The sequence below is a fragment of the Pelmatolapia mariae genome, linkage group LG10_11, assembly GCF_036321145.2.
Source record: "Pelmatolapia mariae isolate MD_Pm_ZW linkage group LG10_11, Pm_UMD_F_2, whole genome shotgun sequence".
Lineage (NCBI taxonomy): Eukaryota > Metazoa > Chordata > Actinopteri > Cichliformes > Cichlidae > Pelmatolapia > Pelmatolapia mariae.
In genome coordinates, this window is record NC_086236.1 from 7,178,429 (window position 1) to 7,197,242 (window position 18,814).

The 18,814-nt window shown below is 40.6% G+C and overlaps 1 protein-coding gene across 3 annotated transcripts in view; it reads right to left on the reverse strand.

The window, feature by feature from the left end:
• Window positions 1-1,149: 1,149 nt before the first annotated feature.
• The window catches only part of rabep1 (rabaptin, RAB GTPase binding effector protein 1), a 47,593-nt gene continuing 29,928 nt past the window's right edge, over window positions 1,150-18,814 (reverse strand). For 2 of the 3 annotated variants that reach the window (XM_063486455.1, XM_063486452.1), the window contains exons 13-19: window positions 16,830-16,970; window positions 13,947-14,136; window positions 13,805-13,816; window positions 8,200-8,255; window positions 5,146-5,244; window positions 4,653-4,769; window positions 1,150-2,467 (exon numbers count right to left, since the gene is read on the reverse strand). In XM_063486455.1, the coding sequence (XP_063342525.1) occupies window positions 2,366-2,467; window positions 4,653-4,769; window positions 5,146-5,244; window positions 8,200-8,255; window positions 13,805-13,816; window positions 13,947-14,136; window positions 16,830-16,970 (717 nt within the window). In that variant the 3' untranslated portion in view covers window positions 1,150-2,365. The remainder of the gene's footprint in view (window positions 2,468-4,652; window positions 4,770-5,145; window positions 5,245-8,199; window positions 8,256-13,804; window positions 13,817-13,946; window positions 14,137-16,829; window positions 16,971-18,814) is intronic. The other variant, XM_063486454.1, reaches the window with a different exon arrangement.

Sequence of the window (18,814 nt, forward strand, 5' to 3'; positions counted from 1 at the left end):
AAGAAACAGTGGCACTAAAAGATCTCATTTCAAACAAATGCAGATAGGCACTGTTTAAGTCGAACAAGTATTATTTTAATCATCCAATCATGTAAAGCTATCCTACTCGGGTCTAAGGATAAAGATATAGAGCTGGAAGTGGGCAGAGTAGGTAACCTTTAAATCTGCTACTAATGGTGGGCTGTGAACTTTGTAAATAAATCCAAGTGTTCTCAGCTTTTCACAGCAGAACTGTGACATTAAGCACGTTTGAATGTCAGATACTCAGAAGTGTTGAATAAGGTTTGTCTGAGTCTGAGCGTTTAGAAACAAGAGGTCATTGGTTGGAGAGTTTACTGACTGAGAGGCTGTGTCCTTTTTTAATCTGATGGGGACCATAATTTACAAAAAACTAGTGAGTGAAACTGTAAACTCATCAGGAAAGTGTTTACTGAGATCAAAGGGACTGAACGTTTATTTTTCCATTGATTTCAACATTAGGCCTCAGGCAGGCCTAGAGACTGATAATGTAACAACCACCAGTTGCTAAAGAAAATGCTTCCACAACAGGTTGCCGAGTGGTTGCAGAAGGTTGGTGGCGGTCTCTCTAGGCCCAGTCATGCAGGCTTAGAGACCAGTCGGTGACGCCCTGCTAAACACTGGGTGCTCTGCAACCTGTTGGAAAATGGTTGCTGGAGATTGCAGGCAGTTGCTAGCCTGAAATCGATCTCAATAAACTTCCTTGCGATTGCTTTGGTCGCTAGCAGATTGCCGTGGACACAGTAGTTTGCATGGATTAACACCGGCTTATCTGCAAATAGTCGTCATTTAAACGTCGTCATTTGCAACAAGTAGCAAACTCCAATAACTACTTGCCAACTGGTTTGGAAACACATTTTTACCTAGAGACCAAGTCGCCCCCTGCTGGCCATTATGAAGACTGCAGGGTTTGTTTTTTTTTCCTTTGTAGATCTGGTAGCTAGTGCTAGCATTTATACGATTTTGGTTGTGTAGAACCAGCCAAAGTGATTTTTACTGACTGGTTTGGTGTTCTCCATGAACAACTGCAGCACCTTCATTTAGTTATTCTTGGTTTTTTTTTTTTTACCCAATCACACATGAACCACAGGTCACTGATGGTTAGCCTCTGGTGCACTGAAGTCCTTAGAGAGAAAGACCCCGACACTTAAAGGTGATTTAATTTAATTAGTAGCTTCAGAGACAACAGAATCCTCGTAGTGATGAATGAACCGTTTCTTTACACTTTAGAAAAAACACTCGTCGTGGGGACAACATGTCTGCGGGCCATCCATCCATCACACCTTCAAAAAGCCAGCGATAAATTAAGATCTTCAGATATACATTAAGGAAAGTCAAAAAAAAGAAAAGAATACCAGGAACAAAGTGTGTGTTAAAAGCCATTACTTTGCCGTTTTAATTCTGTAATTTCCCTCCTCACCTAAACATCCGTTTACCTGACATGACCTGGATTAACTAGTGTTTCTTCTTTTAATTTTTTTTTTAAAACATGTTGAGAAACAAAACACAAGTTTGAACGTGACTAATGTTTCTTCACTGTATTTCTGCAGCTTTAAAAAAAAAAAAAAAAAAAAAGGTTTCTGTCAGACACTAAAGAGCAACAAACAGAGCAAAAACACAGCAGAGGGTGCTGAAGACATGAAGGGTATTGCTCGCATTTTGTTACGTTCCTTATTTTCTTATCCCGGTTAAATTATGTGCAATTATTTTCCATCCTTCATCGTGCTGCTGTCACAGAGTTAAAAATGACCAGAAGAGGGTGGAAATGTCACAGAGAGAAAAAAAAAGAGCAAGAAAACTGGAGGAAAAAGGAAAAAAAAACCCAAAACAAAACATGGAAAGAACAAGCAAGAGGAGAAAGGAAGCGATTATCAACCGCTTTGAGAACAGACGGAGGAAAATTTATGCATCCAATTATTTTCTATTTACCTGGAAAGAGAAGTCGCAGATGAAAAGTGCTTCAGAGGACGACAAACCTTTTTTTGGTCGAGCTAATACAGACAGTCGTATCTACAGTAGAAACAAGACAGACAGAACCCACAGGGAGAAGCACCTCCACCCGCTCCCTCCGTCCACATTTAGTTATTTACATTTTATTTTTTTAGTAGTGTTCTTCTTCATTATTCTATCTGTGGTGTGTTCAGAGACTTCTAATGTACACAAAAGGCCATGAGCTCCTCATGCCACGTCTGTCCATGTCCCTCCAAACTCTTCCGAGGAGGTTATGGGGGGGGGGAGGAGGAGGAGGAGGAGGAAGAAGAAAAGGAAGGGCCGGGTAATATGTTACTGGGTCGGTAAAATAGAAAGAAGGGGAAATGAAAGTGAAGGCAGTTGTCCTTCAGTGGTATCATGTCTCTGGAAGCTGATTGATGTCAGTCAAGTTGGTGTCATTGAGGATTACTTTGATTCGATCCAAGGAGTCCGCCTGTCGTATCCGCTCCAGCTGTACCTGAGGACACGGACAAACGGCGATTAATTCTCTGACACGGGAGGATTTCTCACACAGTACTTTAATGCTTTAATAATCAAATATCATCTGAAGGGAGTTTTCCACATAAAAAAAATGCAGAAAAGTTACTTTTTTAAAAAAAATATCCCCCTCCCCATTTCTTTCTTCTTTCTAATTTTAGTACCTTTTAATTTTGTTTTCTTCATTATATGTTATTTTTGTACAAGGTTTATTAGTCTTGTGACCCTTTATTCACATATAGAATAAAAACATGAACCATGTATAAGTGTTAGTACCTTGCATAGCCTCTCAGATCTCAGAACATAAATTAATGCAATTCTGTCAAGGTCTTTGGCGTGGATCATTTATGAACAAGTAATCCCTTTGTGGTGGAGCTTGATGTACTTAGTTACATCCTTTTATTGGACAGGACAGAGGACACAGCAGACAGGACAGAGGGGAGAGAGAAATGGTCTAAGGTAGACTTGCACTGAGGCCTACAGAAGTGCTGCAAGTTGTCATTTTTAAACATGAACAGCAGCTAATGTGAAATAATGTGTTTATTAAAGATTAAAAAACTCTATTTAAGCCTTTAAAATGTAACTGACAAATAAAATCAAAAGAAGAGTAAAGTAGCTGGTGAGTGTATATTTGAGTAATCTCAATATTTTGTGTCTTTGAGTAAGTAATGTGTTGTCCAAAGTGTTACAAAGTCACCAGTTCTCCTATAGTTTGCTGTTAAATTGACAGTGACGTCACTAAAACATTTTTTTCCCCTCATTGTTAAAACTAACAGATGAAGACTGTGACTGAAGCTTGTGTTTTGTTTTGTTTTTTTAAATAAAAATGATAAAAAATGACTAAAACAGCTCGGTTGCTTGAGGGTTAAATATATAATACAGTGACTCTTTGATTGCTTTGCATGCAATCTTAAAACCCAGTTAAGAGCAGCTGTGTCCCTTCTCCTTCATAATGCAAAGTCATTTTATGGTTTTACACTTTAACCACCTCGGCCATCTAAAGCTTTGCCCTGCATGTGTTTTATTTATTTTTACTTTTAGTTTTTCCATCCCTCCTGTAACGCCCTTAAACATGCTTCTTTTAAATGTTGTGCTACTTTAATAACTCACTTAGCATCTGGCCTGGGACAACAGCTGGAAGGCAAGCATTTGGAATATTTACAGCGGTGTTACAGTTGTGATACTGCAGTGTCTTCTAGCGTGCAATAGACCGCTGGTTGCGACCACAGCTACAGTCACTGCTCCCTCAGTTGTGGCTGCACCGGCTCAAGCCTGCACCGCTGTGTTTAGAAAGATACGTCGAGCAGCTAACTCTCGAGCTCTGTGGCTGACCACAGCCGGGACTGACTGCAGATCTGATTGTGACTGCAGCCAGATGATGACAGCTGTCCCCGCTGCTGTGGCTGCTTTGTTTGTCATGACTCGGGCTGTGACACGCCGACTACATGCAGCATCAGAAGCTGTACTGAAGCTACTGCGCTCATGAGGTCCTGTGGTGTGTTTGTAATACATGTGCTACAGACAAACCACAGTTTACTCAGCAGAAACACACGTTCAGAACACCACAGATTCACACCAAGTTACATTTCAGGCAGGTAGTGTATAAACCCACCAACTGTACACATGAGGTAAAACACAGGAGGGGACTGCAACAACCATGAAAACATTCCTCGTCATGACCTTTTGGGGGCTCTAGAGAGTATCAGAATATTTGCTGGTAAAAAAAATTAGATGTAAATTGGGTAAACTTCTTAACTACAATATTTTCAAATAAAATCTAAACATCCTGCATTAAAATTAAAGACAGTATTCACTGTTTCTGATAGATTTTCATAATGGTTTGGTATATTTACTGGCTTGTTATGTTTTATTTCTGTGTTTTTGTTTTTAAGACAGTATTTATTAATAAATGGACGCGTTCCATATATTTCTCCTCTGATTTTTACCTGTTATAGTCGACTGAGAAGCTTCCAATACATATACATAAAGTTGTGGTCAGAAGTTTACAGACGTTATTTATATGCACAAACAAAGAACCTGAAGTCATCAAATAAACTCAGAAATTTTTGGCTTTACGGTTCTTCTGTTTGGTTGAATGTAAGCTGAACAACTCTAACTGGCTCGTTGTTGACCTGGTGGAGGTTAAACAGACAGTCGCTGCTTACCTGAAGGGTCTGAGAAAGTTTCACAAAGTCCTTCTGAACCTGCTCGCTGACGTCCAGCTCGGTCTGCAGCCGCTGGGCTTTGTCTTTCTCGTCGAGGACTTGACTTTCAAGTGCACTCTACAAGGACGTGCGCACACAGGTTCGTTCAGAAAAGCTACACAGTCTCAGTATTTAAAATAAAATACTAAAGTGAAACAGAAACATCACAAAACACATCTGCTGAATAATTTTACGGGTGCTTTATTTTATATCAATCAGACTGGGCCTCATAAAGCTGTCAGTAAACTGTGACACGAGGTTGGGATTTTACTGAAATATGAGCTGCTTGGTGGATCAGATGCTGCATAATCTGTCAGATCCTGATAAACTGTATAAAATCCCACAACAGCCGGGTTAGATGACGATGATGATGTTACTGATCGAGTTAAAGTGACTTTTTGGACAGGGGTGGTTGTGGTGGATCAGCAGATAAATGTGCGTGCCCAACACGGACCTTTGCAGTGGTGAGCTCTTTGAGCTGCTGCTCCAGGCTGATCCTCAGGCCCTGGAGGCTCCTCAGTGTCTCAGTCTTCTCGGCCAAACTGCTCTCCAGCTACAAAAACAATGTAACGCAAATAATCAGTCGACAAATAAATGAGATGCAGAGATGTTGATAAAAGATCAAGGCAGATCCTATGAGCAGCGGTAAAATTAATAATAAGGTTTAAAGGCTTTGTTCATGGATTTTTGCCCACTGTAAACGACATCTGACCATATCATATCAGCACAGCATTTTATTAAGTACGTGACCTTTATAGCTCTTTATCTCAAAAAGGTCCTACATGTGCAATCATTGCAATGACTGAACAAATGATAATTTCTCTGTTAATCTGTATTTATTTATTTCAATAAATGCAAAATAATGTGCCACCTACAGGACATGAGTGTCTCAGTGGGAAAGTACAAAGACATTTGCAGGGTAGATTAGCGGCTTTATGTGTTGAGGCTTTTTTGGTCTCTTTAGGGCAGGGGTGGGGAACTCCAGGCCTCAAGGGCCGGTGTCCTGCGGGTTTTAGCTGTCTCCTTGATCCAACACAGCTGATTTAAATGGCTAAATGACCTCCTCAACAGGTCTTGAAGTTCTCCAGAGGCCTGGCAATGAACTAATCATTTGATTCAGGTGTGTTGACTCAGGGTGATATCTAAAACCTGCAGGACACCGGCCCTTGAGGCCTGGAGTTCCCCCACCCCTGCTTTAGGGGATTCCTATTGGCCTAACATCGGTAGATGTTTTTGATTTAAACATGACCGTGCCTGGAGAAAAAAGCCTTTTTTCTTTTCTTTTCTTTTTTAAGAGAGTGCCTCAGAGTTCTTTGATGTTTGAGAATATGTGTTTCGCTTGGAAAGAGCAACTCAAACAACAGTTCAAACAACAATTCCTGGAAGCAATCTTATTACAGGAAGCGCTCCTTCTTAAAAACGGACCCAAAACAAATATTTATCTTCCGACTGTGTGTGTTATTTCTCAGCTATGTTTGTTTTGTCTCACGGGGAAAACAACACCAGTTTGTTGCTAACCTTGCTTTGTTGTGTCACCCCATTTGCAAGATTATAGACCATATCTGCAGGGTTTTCCCCCTGTGTACGATCTGTGTGGACTAATCGGTCAAAGCCGATCTTCACCATCTGGAAATCTTTTGAAATATGAATTACTGTAAAGTATTTTCTTTTAATATACAGTGATGTCCAAAAGTCGTGAGCCACCCCTTATTTCTTTATAGTTTGCTGGGAAAATGAGAAATAGGTGCAAACATGCCATGTAAATACAGTAAATACAGTACATAAGGGAAATTCTAACTTTCTGATAGCTTCAAAGTCAATACCATTTTATGCCTGTCAAACTGTTATCTTTGGCATTTTTCAAAGAAAATATGAAATGGAAACACATTTGTGAAAAGCTCCTTGCAACAAAATGCTTGAAGACAGAGTAAAACTGGATCTCTCTGAAGCTGTCTGTATACACAACACTCGTTCATCCGTTGATTTAGTTTTAATTAATTTTTTTATACTTGAATGAATCAAATCATTCCTATGAAAATGATCAGGTACAAGGACAGGACAAAAAGTGGGTGAAAAAGCAGCTAATATCCAACAAAAATTTTGAAAAACCTTCAGAAAGCCTGAAAAACGATTGTGCAAAACACCTTGAAAAATAATTACAGGGGAGTCTGGCTCCATGGAAGCAAAATACAAAGAAACGAGAAAGAAGAAGAAAAGGGAAAGACCATCTCTGAACCAAGGATGGACGTAGGGGTACACCTATCACCATCTTACAACGCTGTACAATCCCCAACTCTCAGTGAAACGATATTCATGGCCAGTGATCAGTGGTCATGACATTTAGCACCCTATTGTTAGGAAACCGTACCAGTTTCAGTCGTTATGCCAGTGTGCTGTTTATAAGTTTGAGCAAACCTGCAGTTAGCGAAGTCTGAAGCAGTCACTCAGATGAGTGACAAAATGCAAAAAATTCAGCTAACGTTTGCTCAGATTGGAGCAAACTAAGGCATTAATTTTAATCCCACGAGTCCACAGAGTGAAGCAGATTTCCTCAGTCTGCACAACGCGCTGCAGAATCCGAGACAACGTTCATCTCTGCTAATCCTTCTTGGTCACAGCACCCAGGCCTAATGACTTCATAGTGTAAAACCCCTAAATACCTATTTTATACCTTTCTATTTTTTAAATGTATTTGTTTATACAACAGTGACGATACACAGTTACATTGCTGCAGTTAAACAAAATGCAACTGATACTAGAAGTACTATGTACTTTGCAACATCTAATTTGCAACCTTGACCTTGGTTAGAGTTAGAAGACCTTAACAACAAAAACAATGACAGCAATAATAATAAATAATAGTAACAGCAACGACTACAAATAAATAGAAACATTTAAGAAAAACCATTAAGTATGACAAAAAAGCCATTTCAGGAATCACAGATTTGCTTTTCTTTAAGTTATAATTTTGCTTTTGCATTAAAAATGTTAAAATCAGGTAATATTTTTTATTTAAAAGAAGCCTGACCAAATGTTTCTTTACATTTTGGTAACTTACAATCCTCATTAATAGCTCCCCTTGTGTTTACTTCCTGTTTGAGTATCTCAAACAGGAAAGGTCAGTTAAAAGAGAGTTTCTCACAGTTTTTTCACTACATAAGTTACTCCAATAAAACTGGAAACAACGTTGAGTTTGGTGAGCGTGAGTCAAACAGCGAGGAGGCTTTATAAGTAGCTTCTCTGTGGGTTCACCTCTACAGGTGCCCCCCTCTATATCATAGTCATTTGCTCCAAGTATTGATCAGTGCAGATATATTTATCAGGATGAGGAGAATGACCTTCTCTGTCCACACACAGGTTAGATTAAAAGAGTTGCAGGTACATGAAAAAAATAAAAACCTGTGCATTTCTCCGACATCTACATTAGTATTTAGATTTTTAGCATTATTTGAAGCACATTATCCAAATCTTTTTCCTTCACTGCATGACAATTTCACAGAAGACGTACCTGTTCCTTCTCCGCTTTTATTCGCTCCAGCTCCGTCTTCAAACTGGAGAAAGACGCTGTGGGAAGAAGACATCATTAGAGGATCACGCGGCGCTCATCTGAATCTCAAAGCCCAGATATTCTCTCTGGAATTATTACGAGATCCCCTGAAAGTTATGAATAATGCAACAAAGCTGCTTTGCCCGGAGCTGCTGTGTGTTGAGCTCAAATGAGCGCACAACTAAAAGAAACAAACAGCACAAGCATGAAACACTCCAGCTGTTAATGACTACACTGACTCACTGGCCACTGACAACAGAACCGGCACCAAAAATCATCAATCAAGTGGAAACACTTGTGTTTAAATAGAGATAAACCTCCTGGTACGTTTTAAAGAGTGTGTACTTTCTTCAGTCAAAATCTCCCAGAGAGAGAAGTCTAAAGCAGTGCAATGCAAACAGTTCGGTTTTACAACTAGTTTTATCAGTCATCAGAAAATGAATTAACAACGAGCCCTTTCATAATGTGTATACGAACCAGCTGTTAATGCAAACAAAATAACATGAATATTACTGGGTCTCTTGCTCTAAAGCATTAAATTAGATGTTAAATATCTCCTTAACCTCTGAACTTAAGCATGACAAGGGATAAAGGATCCATTAAAACACACTTGGGGGAAAAAAGCAGCTGTCATATAAATGTACCGTATTTTTCGGACCAGATTATAAGGCACATTAAGCGAAACAAAACAGTCAAATAAGTCAAACTTTACTCAACTTATTCTTCTTGCTTCCTCCACTTCCGTACCAATGATTCATTAATGTTGAATTCTCTCGCATCTGCTCTATTCCCATGTTGTTGCAGTATATTGATGAGTAACCTCGTATTGTGGATGGATTATCTCAGTTGTTCTTTTGACTGAAGTTTGGTCCATTTACAGCATCCTGCCATGCGATTGCATTTGTCCCTAACCATCAGGAACCCTCACATTAACTTTTATTAAGTGGAAAAAAGTTAGCATTCATCCTCCAGCTTCACTGTGTTTATGTTATGCTAACATAGCTGTGTCACTAGCGGTCATGTAGCACATCATTATATACCAGCTAGCCCAACTTCAGTAACCCTACAAACGTCACTGCTGTTTAGTTTTCTGTCTTCATTTATGTTGGAAGTGATAGCAAAGCTGTACGTTTAAATTTTGTCAGAAATCGCTCAGTCAGAACATGCTATATCATGTTTAGGTGGAAGCTAGCGAGCTAACTTCCCGCTACCTTCTAACTCCGTTAAATTTAATAAATTCTGTTTTCATGGATGCCTGGATGTTAAACTTAATTGTTACACCTGGTAAAGCACCAACACTGATTATTTTATTAAAGATGAAAGAATTTAGACAGTTTTTAACTCTCAGTGTTCGTTTGACTTTCAGACCTGAAGTGGACGGAGTTTTGGACCCAGATTACTCCGCGAGGCTCCTGACTACGGTAGCTGTAATGCTCTGAAAATCCATCAAGCCGTGCGGCTTCGTAGCTTACCAAAGTCATACTAAAACATTTTTTGACAGATTTTTGAGTGCCGTGTACCACATAAAATCGGTTCGAGATCAGTAAGCGCAACCAGAATTCATACATAAGGCCCACAGGATTATAAGGGGCTCTGTCGATTTTTGAGAAAATGAAAGGATTTTAAGTGTGCCTTATAGTGCAGAAAATACGGTATTTTACTTTTTTTAAACGAGAGAGATGATGTGTAAAAATGTATTTATGACCCCGTTACATTCAGCAAATGATTGCCTTTTTAAAATGTGCTTATCGTTCCTGCACTGTTTCCTTCATCTATGAAAGATATTCTAAAATATTCTAATGCCGTGACTTTATACACTCTTTATGGAAACCGGAGTTTGTGCAGACAGCTCTACCAGATATTTATCCTGTAGTTGGCTGGTTTAAAAGGGAGGTATTCCCTGAAACTGCATACAGAATAAAGTATTACGAAATTAAATCATGATAACTCTCCTCTTTGCTCTAGGTCTGTTAGTTATGATTCACTGCAAATCATCACAATGCTATGGCTGCAAGTAGAAATGGGTTTTGTTTTGTTTTTTTAAAAAAGAAGAAAATCACAAGTTTCTATGACCGTTGCCATGTCAATGAACAAAATACAGTAAAAACTAGAGAAAATTCTCGTGATATGGATGAGGGCTTTGCCATATCATCCCGTTCATGATAACATGTATAACTTCTAATGGGTTATCTTGTAAAATGAAAGATATAGCAACACGAGGTGTTTACATTCCCTAGTGCAACAACAAAACCAGCACAGACACATCTGAGAGGGAGAAGAGCCCCTCAGCTCCCAACGGTGACTCCCAAAGAGAGCTGCTTTATCTCTGTGAACGGTTTTTTTAGGAAGAAAACAGTTTCTCTTGAAAGGTGGAAACACAACAAACCTGTTTCACCACTTCAGCCCTAGTGGGAGTCGTCCCTTGAGAGGGTCGTTGACTTATCATGTGCCTCATCACATGAGCCAAGGTGTGGGAAAAAAAGGGAGTGGGGCATTATCAGCAGAGGTTTCGGGTGAAACCATTGTGAGATCTTGCCTCACCCTGTTATGTGACTTGTTGAGATCAACTGACACAAGATGTGAGTGGGCGTTAAGTGTAACCAAGGTAACATCCGACCCCACTCGGAAATCCATTTATTGTGGCGGGAATGAACTTTGCATAACTTCCGGGTCAATCTGCTGCATCTTCCCTGCTTCACCGCTGCTGCTGTCTCTGTGGTTGGCGTGCTTGTCAGAAGTTGACTAATTACTGACGCCATGTCGCTTGACAGTGTGAAATAACCCAGCCAATTCATTCAGCATTGTGCCTCCACTCGATCCACTTGATGGTGAGTCGGTTACTTTGTTTGTTTATTATAATTAATGAAAATGCGGAGCCACAGTCGCTCAGTCAAAACACCGGTAAACTAACGCTAGGCTAGTGAAGCTTAAGTTTAATTACTGGTTGTATTTATTGAATACCTGTTGTTTTTGGTTTTTCACTATGACTGAATGTTAAATTAACACTTCCGGAGTTGAGTGAACGATTTGATTTTTGTCCGTTTTGGATGTTTTTTGTTACTTTTCTAATTGAATGCCAAAACAGCCTATGGGACTTTTGAATTGACTTCTAGATTATTGAACTTGTTGCACAACAAATTCAATAATAATGTGTTAGATGTTTATTTATTGCTAATTTACTTTACTTTGATGGGACCCATACATATATTTGCGTATAATATTATTTGGAATAAAATTCATTACAAGAATGAGCTGTTATGACTTGTTTGGTTATTGGTTTATTAGTTGTTGTATAAAATATGGCATTAATTATTTGACGTAGTTATATATGGATTTATTTATTTTGTGATGGCAGTAGAACGCTGTTCCAATTTAAATGTGAATGCTAATTTATGTTTTTGACCTTGTTTAGGTCAGGTTTTTTTTCCCATGATCAAACCCCTGATCAGTGCGGGATGGCGAGCCACCCGACCACCACCGCATTGCTGTGGGACCAATGAATCTATGAACTAAAGCTAGACTTGAACTGTTGGAACATGACAGGTCAACTGAACTGAACTGGACTAAACCTTGTCCCACTTCCTTTTGGGACCAAATTGGTCGCTTTGCAGTATTATTATTGTTATTGTTGTTTATAAAATATATGTTTTTTTTGTGTGTTGTATCTCTGTCTATAAGGTCCACATTACCATAACATCCATCCATCCATCCATCTTCATCCGCTTTATCCGGGGCCGGGTCGCGGGGGCAGCAGCCTAAGCAGAGAAGCCCAGACCTCCCTCTCCCCAGCCACCTCCTCCAGCTTATCCGGGGGAACACCAAGGCGTTCCCAGGCCAGCCGAGAGATATAATCTCTCAAGCGTGTCCTGGGTTTGCCCCGGGGCCTCCTCCCGGTGGGACATGCCCGGAACACCTCACCCAGGAGGCGTCCAGGAGGCATCCTTGTCAGATGCCCGAACCACCTCAACTGGCTCTTTTCGATGTGGAGGAGCAGCGGCTCTACTCTGAGCCTAAAGGACAAAGGTCACTCTTTTGAGAGTGACCTTTGTCCTTTTGATGCAGACGTACAGCTGAGTCTTGTCCTGTCGAGGTGGCTCTTCTATGTTGTGCCATGCGTTTATGAAGTGGCTGTTTGGTTTCTCCAATCTAGAGGTCTCCTCGCTGCACTGCACAGTCCAGGAATGGCAAACTATTAATCTTTGTATCTTTCCTAGTGAACTTTATGTTTCTTTCCAATGAGTTGATGTGAATAGCAAAGGCTTTTACTCTTGGGTTCCTCCCACCTTGGCTCATGTGATGAGGCACATGATCAGTAGTAGGTCAACCATGCTGTCTAGGGAAAACTCACACTAGAACATCTTCAAGGAGAGGTCCACTCGCTTTTCTTTTCAAGATCCTTCGAACACCACTGAGTGCAACCAGGCTATAAAGACGCTACTAAAACTACACAAATGACTCAATCGAGCATCACTGAAACCACTCTATAGTTGTACTCCGTGTAACAGGATGTAAATGTTGGATGGAAACTAGTGATGCAGCTACGTGCTGGAAAAGAAGAGCTTCAAGCTTGGAAAGTTTGGCCAAGATACAACACCCATGGTAGAGAATACTTTTCAAAGACGCTCCTGCCTGCAATGAATAAAGCATGCCAAAACAAATCAGCAGCAACGCCATCGATAATTTATCTTAAGAAATATCATTATTGGGCACTTTCCTTGAAATACTGTGATGTAATTCTGAAGGGACAACAACAACCCCTAACAAAGACCGATAATTTATGGCAACATTTTTGTGATTAAAAACATCACGACGACACAAATATACTCCTCGTTCACTTGAAGGTTAGACATCCTAGTTTCAGTAAACTAGGCGGTGTGCAAGGGCAACACACAGCAAGGTACATTTTTCAAATAGCTTAACAAAACAGATAAGGCCTCAGTTACACAGGCCTGCAGACCTGTCAGCGACCATCTACCAACCATAAATCACAAGGGAAAAATTTGTGTCCTCAGACCAGTTGCAAGTGGTCGCAGGAGGTTGTTGGCAGTTGCTAGAGGACGTGCACGGTGGACGTGCACGGTGCTCCACCAAAAACCTCCTTGCAAATGCTTGGGTTATGGTGACAAGGAGTTTGCATAGAATAAAATGCAGACTTGTCTGCAATCCTTTGCAAACTACTTGTCAAGCGGTGGTGAAATTGTGAGAAGTGTGACGCAAACCTTAAGCAGAGAGTATTTGCCTTCAAAATAAAAGCTGCATCTTCTTAAATGTTTTGTTTGGTCAGGCACAAATTTTACGTGAAGGTGGATGTTTTCCGTTGTAAGTTTTTTTGGTACACCACCCAGCACAATCACCAACCTATAGCAACCACTTGCCAACCAGTCGGGGGACTGGAGGTTGCTACAAAGAGGCTAACTGGTCTCTAGGCCTGTGAAAACTACATTAAAAACATGTGAGGGGAAAGCATCATGTTAAATGCTGACTGCATCATTAGTCTGCCAACTAAGTCATCAATGCACACACATGCAGGCAGCTAAAGTGAGCTTGTTCAAACTGCTGATCATACCTTCCAGGATGTCTGAATGACAAATGGGGAAAAACAAAAAACAGAAACGGAAGATCGTTTAAAAAGGTAGCAGTTAAAACACAAATACACACCCTATAGCTGATCAATGACTTAAATACAAGCTGATCATTCAGAGTCTCACCTATTTCCTCCTTACATCCCTCGATCTCCAGCTGCAGAGTGTCCTCCAGGTTCTCCTTCAGGCACTGCTCCGCCTGGATCTGCTCCTTCAGAAATAAGATCTCAGCCTTCAGCTTCTCCTCCATGTGATCGGCCGACGTCCGTAACGCCACCATGTCCTCACGCAACCGCAGCACCAGGCCCTGGAGCTCCTGAAGAAGAATCAACGAATAACTTTACAACCACTAATGTGGACATCCCCGTCACCTCCATTGTATACACAACATTTTCTTTTGATGTGATGCGACTGTTCTGCAGGAAATGATCAGAAAACCTTAAATATCCAGGGTACCAGTACGTACTTCTATTCATGTCACAGACATTAAATTAGTGCAGTTTGCTGTTAAAAATATTATAAATATACACTCTGCGATATTGATTCGGCCCTTCATATTAAATATGGCTATCGTCTGTATGAAGTAAGTTACGAGAGCTTAAAATGCTGGAAAAAACAAAATTTCAGTCCCTCTTATGTATGTAAAACATGATATATGTAGGATGAAGGAAACCAACTGCATGGCTTCGCTTAAACTAAAGTTATTGTGTATAAAAAGTGGGCCAATTCTGATTGGGTTCGATGGGAACTTGTTTTTATATTTGGTTGATTTTATATGGGGTTACTCAGTAGTAGCCAGACAGAGGGATACTCTCCTGGGGGCTAATTTGTAACCCGAACACTGTATTTCTACCATACTTTGCTGAGTTATTATGGCTGAAAGGACTCTATTTCACAATGACAAGTTTTATAAACCTCTTTTGGAGTACTATAAACTGCTGTGGCCTGTTTTGGTTTCTGATAAATTACTGAACTTCTTGGATCATATTTCTCATTTGACAGGTACCCGAAACAACACCTGTAGAACACAAACTTATCCAAGCACGCATGAATGATTAAAACAGATACCTGTACATGGTCATAAGCCATCGCTTGACGTCTAAGACTGTTTACATTTGTAAGTTATGTGACAGCTGGGAGAGAGAACGGGCAGTTAAATGACTCAGAGCAGCGGTCTAGACGTCCAGCTGTCAAAAAAGGAGACTCAGCTGATGTGGCGCTGATGGGGTATGCGCTCAAAAACCACTCAGTTATTGGTCACTCCTCCCAACCCCCCTCCGTTAATGGTTTTTGACTGGATGGTGCTACAGATGTTTCTGATTGTGTAGGTTTTTACGAGATAAGACACGTTTATATTTAAACGATGCGACTCTGAATCCAACTAGTAGTTACTGCAAATTAACGAATGCAGTAATGGATATTCACGAGGCTTCTGAATGCATAAATCTGCCTCTGCTCTCATCATGATGAATGCTTAGAAGCACATTTAGAAGTGGAGAACCACTGAATGAATTGCCCATCACATTAACATGATTTCTGGTATCCAACAGTAGCTGAAAAAGAATGCACACCTACTATAACTGGAGGAGTTCTGGCTCTCACAAAGCAGATTTAAATGATTATGTATTAACCACCAACATGTTGCGAATGTCACAAGATCATCAGCCTCCGCTAAAACATGAGTCCGCTCTCTTTTGTAATGCTGAAGAGTAACTCAGCGTGAGGCTGAGAGTAACAGTGTGGGAGGAGATGTGTGTTTGAGGCGGGAGGGCAGCCCACGAATGTATAATAGATTTATGTGTGCAGCAGACTTTTTTTCCACCTCATCAGATCAGCTCAAAGTAAGCAGCGCTGCTGTTAATCACTGAATATGAGCTGGTGGAGCCACAGAGGTGTTACCACTGAAGCAATTAGCCGAGCGCTTCACTGCAGGGATTACTGTGTCACTTTTATCGCTGTCTGTGGCGTGAGAGCGGACAGAGCTGCTCACGCTGCGACAGCTTTTAAATGAACAGTTGACTCTACTGACCAAGAGCAGCAGGCTGTGAAGGTGCTTTTATATTTAAACCCTGCATCATCTGTATTCTTTACCAGCTCAGGCTGGGTGGAGATGATTTGCTTAAAAGTTGGAGAAACCCGGCGTAAATGTGGAGGAACTTTATACAAGGAAAATGCTTAATCTGTCTTCTTAAAACCTGGCACAAAGTTTAGATTTGAGCATCAAGCAGCATCATCCAACCCGCTGATGTAGTAAGAAGCACCGTCCACTAAAAGCACTTAACAGAAAGGCTTGCATATGGGACCATCGAAGATAGGCTCAGATTGTTACAAGGTGATTTTTTGGAGGGGATTGTTTTAATTCTTTAGTCTTTTGGTTTAATAAGTGCAGTCGAACAAACATTCACCGAGCTATCTGGACTCTTCAAATTTCAACCCAATACTTTTCCTTGTAAAGAAACTGTCTTCAGCAAACCAGCAGCAAATGGGAGCAGGTGATAAGGTTGTTCCATCTAAGCACAAGTGCAGACTTCCCTCATCCCAGCCTCCTCTTCTAATCCTCTAGCAAATCCTGGGTTGTCCTCCAGGGTCCTCTCCTAGTAGGACATGCCCGAAACACTTCACGATGAGGCATCCGGCTCTATTCCCTCTTGAATGCCCGGCTCCTCACCTCATCTCTAAGGGAGAGTTCAGCCACCCTTCAAACTAAACTCATTTCCCCTGCTTGCATCTGCAACCCCATTTTTCAGTCATCACCCAGAGCTCATGATGGTAGGTGATGTAGTGATCTCGTTTTAGGAGTCAGAGAAATGCTGTTTGTTTGTTTGCTTGTTTTTTGTGCTTAAAGTCTGTCCAAGTGCAAAGAACTGCACAAAAGCTATAACCATGAATAATTTCAGACTAAACAAAACTACAAATCTAGACTTTAAACTGGTCTTTGGATGCCTCCTTTCAGACACATTTCAGTAAGTTCCACTGTAGTGTTATGGATGGTGCCGAGGCTTCACGTACTTGAACAGTAGTGGGCATTTGGAAGTCTTCTTGCTGCTGCAGTTCTAAATGCAGCCTGTGCTTCCCCTGCAGACTCTCGTTGTCTCTCTGTAGTCGACTTAGCTCATCTGCCACCTGCTCCCTGGACTTCAGCAGCACCGCCTGAAACAAACAAGCACAAAGAATAAATCATCTTGTCATGTGTCACTTTTTTTTTTTGGCGACTCCTGCCATATGAAACCATCAGCCCGTGAACACATGTGAAGAGTGACTCACAGGCCAGTGTCTGCTTTTAGAGCCACCTCCACCTAAATCTCTCTGCAGAGCTAATATTCAGCTAGGTGTAGCTCTATAAATGAATTTATGACGCTAAGACTTCTGCACATCAAAGCCACCAGAAGCAAAAGGGATGCCTCTCATCAGTCGAAGACAAGACTGTTTGCAAAGTCTTTCAAGTTACTTTGATGCCTGTGCTGATGCAGCTTGCAGAGGCACATTCATTATTGAGAATGCTTCTGTTTCAGGTGCTTCCTGCTTTTCCTTTCGGACAATAAGCTAGGAGAAGAAATGTACCTTGCTTAGAAATGCACTTCACATATTGACACAGAGATTTTTTGCAAAACCTCTGTACATGAGCTGATATGTAGATTCGGACATATGTATTTAAATTTCCTTTATAGAAGACTAAATAACTGCATCTCGACCGCAAATATGTGAGGTAGGGACGTCAACTGATGTTGCATGTTTATTCAAATTTACTTACAAAAAAAAAAAAAAAAAAAAAAGGAATCTGGGAAAACATCGGGCTGATTTAATGACTTTTCAGGGTTTCCACTTGTGAATATAATGCTCCAATATGTGGATCGGATATGCGTCTGATCCTGACCTAGAAATCATTGACCATGGGCTAACAGAGCAGAGAGCTAACAACAACTAGACATCAGTGTGGAGATATTTTACGCCTGCTACACTTTTTCTTTGTATGTTTTTTTTAATTAACTGCAAACTGTGGTCAAAGCGAATCAACGTGAGTGACAGGTTCAGATGAGATAATGCTTTCTCTCACACTCTCATTACGTTCATGTAACACTTGCAGGAAGCTTTTAGAGCGCTGACAGTAACATAACATGCTGTCAGCACCTCGCACAATATTTCACTTCACTTTCTTGTGTCTCTTGTCATCTCCGCTCCACACACCGTGCGTTTATGAGGGCAACGAAAGAAGAAACTAACAAGACCGTAATTAACATCCGGATTCAGTTCATTAAAAGATATTATACTAAGAAATACCAGTTTGATAAAATGGATTTAGTTATTTGTGAGCAGGGACGCACTGATTCAATTTTATCTGCTGACATGGACTCAGTCTTAATGTTTAAAGCGACACCAGTCTGAGACTCAGCAATTCTTCATAAAATAAAATCAACCATAAATACATCAAATAATGTAAATTTATTGAGTTGGGTTTTATTAGTGAGAATAAAGTGCAGTAATAAATGACAACGGGCCAAGGATCCATCATAATTCACTGGTTACTGTAAGGTGGGAAATGCAGAGAGACAGTGGTAAGGCTTTTTGTCTGTATTGTCAACAATTAATTCTGTCTTGAGCACAGTTTGGGTGATCATTTGTGCCAAGGTCTCTAAAATCTGATCGATGCTGTAGGAGGAGCAGCGATTCTTGTGAACTGTGGAGGGTCAGATGGATGCTTTGCCACAGTACAAGCTCATTACGCTCGTTATGCTTTGCAGGCATCTAATTTCACTGGGATTCTACACACTGCTGTTATTTACAGTCACACCAGCGTCTCAGTTTCCTGCACATCCTCACACACACACGCCGGCACGTGGAGCTGACAGAGAGAGCAGAAATTAAATCATGTTAATCAAGACAACGACAACATGTTTGTTACCTAAGTGTCGTAAAAGCTTCCCGGCAAGCAATACACAGAACCAATGTAACCAGAAAGGAAAAAGCGTAATTGTTTTTTGTCTTTTCAGTCTTGT